General features: G+C 47.3%; 1 protein-coding gene across 1 annotated transcript in view; it reads left to right on the top strand.

Annotated features, from left to right (window-relative positions):
* Nucleotides 1-6,716, top strand: part of colq (collagen-like tail subunit (single strand of homotrimer) of asymmetric acetylcholinesterase) — a 21,105-nt gene extending 14,389 nt beyond the window's left edge. The window contains exons 10-17 of the mRNA XM_076281272.1: nt 286-321; nt 552-632; nt 1,883-1,979; nt 2,793-2,932; nt 3,480-3,599; nt 4,628-4,754; nt 4,954-5,056; nt 5,478-6,716. Coding sequence (XP_076137387.1) covers nt 286-321; nt 552-632; nt 1,883-1,979; nt 2,793-2,932; nt 3,480-3,599; nt 4,628-4,754; nt 4,954-5,056; nt 5,478-5,547 — 774 coding nt within the window. The 3' untranslated portion in view covers nt 5,548-6,716. The remainder of the gene's footprint in view (nt 1-285; nt 322-551; nt 633-1,882; nt 1,980-2,792; nt 2,933-3,479; nt 3,600-4,627; nt 4,755-4,953; nt 5,057-5,477) is intronic.
* Nucleotides 6,717-7,500: the final 784 nt, after the last annotated feature.

The raw sequence follows: 7,500 nt of genomic DNA, 5'->3' as shown, positions 1-7,500 counted from the left end.
TGTGCTAATCCCATGTCTCGTATCTCTTTCTCCTCTGTGCTAATCCCATGTCTCGTATCTCTTTCTCCTCTGTGCTAATCCCATGTCTCTTATCTCTTTCTCCTCTGTGCTAATCCCATGTCTCTTTCTCTTCTGTCTCTGTGCTAATCCCATGTCTCTTATCTCTGTCTCCTCTGTGCTAATCCCATGTCTCTTTCTCTTCTGTCTCTGTGCTAATCCCATGTCTCTTTCTCTTCTGTCTCTGTGCTAATCCCATGTCTCTTATCTCTGTCTCTCCTGCTCCAGGGTTCCATGGGCCTCACCGGGATGCTTGGGCAAAAGGTGAGATCAGTTCAGCTCAGACTCAAACCAGTGTGTGTGTGTGTGTGTGTGTGTGTGTGTGTGTGTGTGTGGGTGTGTGGGTGGGTGTGTGTGTATGTTTGTTCATGTGCCTGTTCACTAAATTAAAACCAGCACCAGACTAGACTGGTCTTGCTGCCTGTGCATACTCTGTGAAGTAGAGTACTGAGTCTGACTCCCTTTATGACGTCACTTCCTGTTTCCTGCTGTAGGGGGAGATGGGTCCAAAAGGAGAACCCGGCCTATCAGGGAACAGAGGTCCAACGGGTCGGCCCGGCAAGAGAGGCAAGCAGGTGGGTGCGCTCAGGCTGCGGTTTGGGTCAGGCTCATCCAGCCGTATCGGTCAGTGTTATCCTGTTGGGGTTTGTATTTAGACTGTAGACAGCAAGAGCACCATCAGTCTCTGTTTCCAGCCAGTGGAGAAGACCATTGCTGTGTTGCTCTGGTTCAGGTGGTAGAGAAAAAGGCTAACAGCGGTCATGGGATAGATCCCCTTGTATGTTTACAGGAAAACTCGCAACTTCTCACACAGATCTCTGTTTCTCGGGGTCACCGCTAGAGCAGCCAGGCAGCTACAGTGCTACAGTACATGTACACTCGGTTGACATTATTTTAAAAATGCTGCAGCAACTTGAGCTAGGTAGCGATAGGTACCGATTTTTTATTTTTTTTTCATACCGACAGAACTCGGTGACCTGGGGTTTGTGATCAGGTTTGGGTTAGGCAAGGGAGGACATTTGGATTCATGTTGGGGTGAGTTGCGCTCTACCAGACATTAGGAACCCAGTCAGACTCTATTCAGCCTGTGATCTGAAGAGATGATCATTGATGTGTTGCTCAGTTTGGGTTCAGGTTGGAGCTGGTGGAGTTGGGCAGGGAGTGTGTTTGGGTTCAGGTTGGAGTTGGGCAGGGAGTGTGTTTGGGTTCAGGTTGGGGCTGGTCAGGGAGTGTGTTTGGGTTCAAGTTGGAGTGAGCTGCGGTGTATTACACAATAGGGACATAGTCGGCCTCTATTTCCAGCCAGTGGCCTGATTGGCTGGTGAGGGAGCTAAATTGCTGTTGCTCCGGTTCAGTTGCTTTAGAGTGGAGTAATAACTGTGCTCATGGGACCGGCTCCGAGGAAGCGTGTGTGTGTGCCTTCTACTGATGTAGAAGGCACACACAGGCTGAACATATAGGCTGCTGATGTATAGGTATTTGCTGAACATATAGGCTGCTGATGGAGATATAGATCTGTACTGAATATATAAGCTGCTGATGTATACATCTGTACTGAATATATAAGCTGCTGATGTATAGATCTGTACTGAATATATAAGCTGCTGATATATAGATCTGTACTGAATATATAAGCTGCTTACGTATAGATCTGTACTGAATATAAGCTGCTGATGTATAGATCTGTACTGAATATATAAGCTGCTGATGTATAGATCTACGCTGAGCATATAGGCTACTGTAAATGAATAATGAACCTTGCAGAGATCAGGAGCTACTTACATGAACTTATATGGTTCTGATGGTTCTGCTGGTTCTGTTGCAGGGATCCAAAGGAGATTACGGACTGATTGGCCCAATTGGACCCAGCGGGCCGCAGGGACCCCCTGGTCTGCCTGGTCCCCCAGGTTTACCTGCCTCAGGTACGTCACCTGTGCTCATGCTGTGCACCAATCCAGACACACACACACACACACACACACACACACACACACACACACACATTGCTAATGTGACCTCAGAGCAACCCGAGCCGAGCCCACAAAGCCAGGATGACATCATGCCCCTAAAGAGGCAGCTACGGCGGGTCAGCTTAACTACCGTGGAGTCAGCACGGAAGTGACATACACACACAACATGCACACACACACACACATACACACACACACACATACACACACACACACACACACACACACACACACACACACACACACACACACACACACACACAGCTTAATGGACATGGATCCTGGTGTTAGTGAGGAAGTGAGATAGCAGCTGCTACTGGCCTCAGGTTTCTGTTGGATCATTAAAGACGGCCACTGCCACGGCCAGCGCTTTCCCAGCATGGCAAACGGCACAGGGCACTGGGCACTCAGGAAACAGTCACTGGACATGTCCCAGCACGTTAGCGGGGACCCCACTCATTCATCAACTATAGCACTGATATATATAAATGAAATGGATCAACCTTTCCCCCACTAGTGGTTACTGATAAATGAAATGGATTAACCTTTCCCCCACTAGTGGTCAAATCTAGCACTGTTATATAAATGAAATGGATTAACCTTTCCCCCATTAGTGGTCATGACTAATACGTATTAGGTTGGTTTGTGCTGGTGTTGAAAATGATATGTAATGAGTATGTGAGTGTGTGAGTATATGTTTGTGTGTAGTGTGTGAGTATGTGTGTAGTGTGTGCACTGAATATGTGTGCGCTGGTCTGTCCCAAGGGCTCTACATGGTTGGACCCAAGGGGCAGAAGGGGCAGCCTGGTAACCCCGGCCAGTGCAACTGTGCCACCCCCCTCAACCTGCACGGCTCTCCATACGACCAGCAGCCCTTCAGGGGTGGCTATCCAAAAGTACCCGCGGTATGACACCCCCCCACCCCACCCCCATGACTGAGAGGGGGCTACCCCTTAAGCAGCAGCTAAAATAGTTCCAAAAATAGGAACTACAGTCATAGGGATTATAACTGTCCCTGGCTCCAGGCAGACTGAACACACAAAAAGTTATAAGAACTACAAAAGGTCCACTACAAATACCCTTAGTGTGTGTGTGTGTGTGTGTGTGTGTGTGTGTGTGTGTGTGTGTGTGTGTAGTAAGTAAGTAAGTAGAAGGTGTGTGAAATGTACGTAGCAATCCTCTACTGTGACTGACATGGTAAAAAAGCCATTGTTATACCAATAGTAATCATTACACTTTAAAGGATTTTTTTTTTACATTTAATTTCACACGTCTTATAAAATCATCTTAACTGACAGTAGGTAAATATTCTATAATTAAGCAATATGGCACGAATGAGAATGGCATTGGTACCAGATATGGCCACGGCTGGAATGCCCCTGACTTGCTAAGCTACTGTCTGCAAGTCCAACTATATTGATCAGGTGTGTTGTGGTTCTTCCCCCTGGTCAGATCTTTGTGGTGGACAACGGTGAGGAGTTGGACCGTCTTCAGTATGACAACGCTCTGGCCTTCCGCAAGGACCAGCGGTCGCTCTACTTTAAGGACAACGATGGATGGCTGCCCATTCAGGTACCTTACACCCGTACCTCACACACGTGATGACTGCTCAGTTAGTTACCCCACACACGTGATGACTGCTCAGTTAGTTACCCCACACACTTACCCCACACACGTGATGACTGCTCAGTTAGGTACCCCACACACTTACCCCACACACTTGATGACTGCTCATTTAGTTACCACACACACGTGATGACTGCTCAGTTAGGTACCCCACACACGTGATGGCTGCTCAGTTAGTTACCCCACACACTTACCCCACACACGTGATGACTGCTCAGTTAGGTACCCCACACACGTGATGACTGCTCAGTTAGTTACCCCACACACTTACCCCACACACGTGATGACTGCTCAGTTAGTTACCCCACACACTTACCCCACACACGTGATGACTGCTCAGTTAGTTAACCCACAAACGTGCTGACTGCTCAGTTAGTTACCCCACACACTTACCCCACACACGTGATGACTGCTCAGTTAGTTTCCCCACACACGTGATGACTGCTCAGTTAGTTACCCCACACAAGTGATGGCTGCTCTTGTTTCCACTGAACAGAAGCTGTGCTCTCTTTGGGACATAGACAGATAGATAGATAGATAGATAGATAGATAGATAGATAGATAGACACACAGACACACAGATAGATTATTTTTCTCGAGGATCCAGTTGATCACAACAGAAAACACAAGAGTTAGGAAAAGCAACAGTGAGGTGATGGTCTATCCAGTGAAAAGCAACAGTGAGGTGATGGTCTATCCAGTGAAAAGCAACAGTGAGGTGATGGTCTATCCAGTGTTCCACATATTTTAGAAAACAAAGTAGATTTTTCCAGACCCTCTTCTTTTATCTATAATTATCCAGATCTTTTCCATCATTTTCCATACTGTGTAGGAAAACCTGTCCAGAGTCACTCTAATGCTACTGAAGGAATGAAGGAATGTGATTTAGGCTGATGGAGTGTTAGTTTACTCTCTGGAAAACACTCATAGTATTCGTTCTCTGGAAAAGTGTTCTCTGGACTTTCTCGTTGCAGCTGACACCATTCCAGTCTATGGAGAACGCACCGGATCCGGACGGGTTCTGTGGGGACGGAATCGTCCAGCACCAGAACGGAGAGGAGTGTGATGATGGAAATAAGGTGGTGACAGACAGCTGCATCAGTGAGTAACCACACACACACACACACAGTTGCATCAGCTTGTAGCCTATTCTATCTGAGCAAATCGGGGTTAGGCACATAGCTCTTGGCAACCATGGGGTATGTGCAAGGGTCAGGCACATACAGTAGGTCTTGGTAGCCATGGGGTATGTGCAAGGGTCAGGTCTCTTATCTGTCCTGGTCTCTCGTTTGTGTTTCAGGATGTAAACGTGCACACTGCGGAGACGGCTACCGTCACGAGGGACATGAGGAATGTGATGGCAAAGACTTTGGCTTTCAGACGTGCAAGTCCTACTTACCTGGGTATGAGACCACACAGACATGAATGAATGTCCAAAATACATTCATACATACATATTACATACATGCATACATACATACATACATACATACATACATACATACATATATACATTCATATATACATACATACATACACTGCATACATACATACATACATACAAACATACATACATACGTACATACATATACATACATACATACATACATACATACATACATACATACATACACATACATACATACATACATACATACATACATACACACATACACATATACATACATACATACAGGTTATACAGTCATACATTCCTACATACATTCATGTATGATGCCCTTTTGTGTGTGCGTGTGAACATGAATTTGTGAACATGAACTTGTGAGTCACTGACCGCTGCCGTGTGTTCTCTGCGTTGGGCAGGTCATATGGTCACCTGAGATGCAAGACCCAGTGTTTCATCGACTCCACAAACTGCAAGTACTTCACCTGAGCCGGCGAGTCGAACAGCGCTGCTCTTGTCCCCCGACGGGGTCACCCAGTGGGCCGCTGCTGACCAGAAGACCTGAGAGACTCTAACCGAAGACGACTATGACAGACTCTGTGAGGAGAAGTGAAAACCGAATCCAAACCCAACTCCGAACTTTGCTGTTCCTCCCTGAAGCCCAGACTCCACGCACAGCAGCTCCACGCTGAGTTGGGACCTCTTCCACTCGGTCACCACGACAACGCAGGGCGCTCGCTCTCAGTCTTAAATCCGCTCTGGACCTCCTGTAGTTCCCCGCCTGGGTCGGCCCAATTCAGCCCAGCTTGGCCAAGCGAACGTGACGGCCCCCGGAACTCTCTTCCTGACCTTTGACTCCTGAGAAGCCTGTTGCCGAGCCAACATCCTCTTACCTTGACTACGCACCCCGCCCTCCCCCACCTTTCTGCTCCCCAAGGTGCTGCTCTGCGATGTGAATACGTCAATATGGCTTTTGCATGACGACTGTAACCACAGTAACAACAGTCGTTCCTGTGCTGTTCCTTCCTCCGGCATGCTCTCCTTCACTCCAGACCACTTACCGCTCAACAAAGCCACTGTGTGTACATACGTAGACCTAGAGCACTAGATTCCCACAGACGACATACTCCAGTTACAGACATGAAGTTTTGGGCCTGTTGAAAGAAGCAGGCAGTGTTTCCACCGCCCAAGACCACCACCTGTGCTCCTTCAAAGGGTGAAAGGTCACAGCTGATATGTGGTTGAATGCTTCCTTTGGTGGCTCATGGGAAAACATATTTCTCTTTTATCAAGCGTCCACAGATGGGCTGTCATGGCTAACCCACTCGTTAGGGTGTCAGACTCGTTAGGGTGTCTATTTTGTAAGTGTGTCTGACTAGTTATTGCACCAGACTCGTCATTGTGTCTGGCTTGTTAACATGACAGAGTTGTTAGTGTATCTGACAAAACTAGTGTTTGGCTCATTGGTGCAGTCAACTCCTCCTCGTGATTAACTGGTTAGTGCTACTGACTCATTGGTGCAATTAAGAGTCATTAGTGTGACTGACTCCCAAGCATGTCTGAGTTGTTGGTGAGACTGACTCGTTAGTGCTGCTGACTCATTAGCATGACTGACTCGTTAGTGCTACTGACTCGATAGTGCTGCTGACTCGTTGGCATGACTGACTCGTTAGTGCTGCTGACTCGTTAGTATGACTGACTTGTTAGTGCTGCTGACTCATTAGCATGACTGACTCGTTAGTGCTGCTGACTCGTTAGCATGACTGACTTGTTAGTGCTGCTGACTCATTAGTATGACTGACTCATTAGTTCTGCTGACTCGTTAGTGCTGCTGACTCGTTAGTGCTGCTGACTCATTAGCATGACTGACTCATTAGTGCTGCTGACTCATTAGCATGACTCATTAGCAAATAGCATGTTTTTTGCAACTGATGGATAACATCTGGATCTCTCCGAGTCACCACCATGTGAAGACTGTCAAACTGTTGGAACTGTTTTATACTCTTATATATATATGCTTATTATCTTATTTAATAAATGTATATAAATATTTAAAGGGATTTAAGCCCAAATAGGTGCAATCACTGGCGCAGTTCTGGCCCAAGTGAGGCCCAGGGTCCAGACTGGGTCAATCTGGGGTGAGCTGCACTGCCAGGAGGGCTTTTGCTGCTGTTTTGGCTCAGTACTGTTCCATTTGGTTGGGTTGGGTCAGGGGTCGGGGGTCATGGTTGGGCTCAACCAAAGGGCATGTTGGGTCAGGACCCCTCGACCAACCGACTGACCACACCTCCACTTCTCTCCGGAACACACACTGCAAACATACCTCAACACGCCGGCTAACTTACTGCTAGCTTTGGTCTTAGACACGGACGTCCACTGGCTGGCTGTCTGTCTGTTCATACACAAACACAAAACAGTCCAAATCCTCACATAGCATACAAG

The sequence above is a fragment of the Alosa pseudoharengus genome, unplaced genomic scaffold (genome assembly GCF_046254945.1).
Source record: "Alosa pseudoharengus isolate Yale_2024_CS ecotype anadromous, Long Island Sound unplaced genomic scaffold, YU_APseudo_1.1 YU_APseudo_1.1_scf_12, whole genome shotgun sequence".
In the NCBI taxonomy this organism is placed as follows: Eukaryota; Metazoa; Chordata; class Actinopteri; order Clupeiformes; family Clupeidae; genus Alosa; species Alosa pseudoharengus.
The sequence above is the reverse complement of the archived record's forward strand: the minus strand, read 5'-3'. Positions and strand labels throughout refer to the sequence as shown.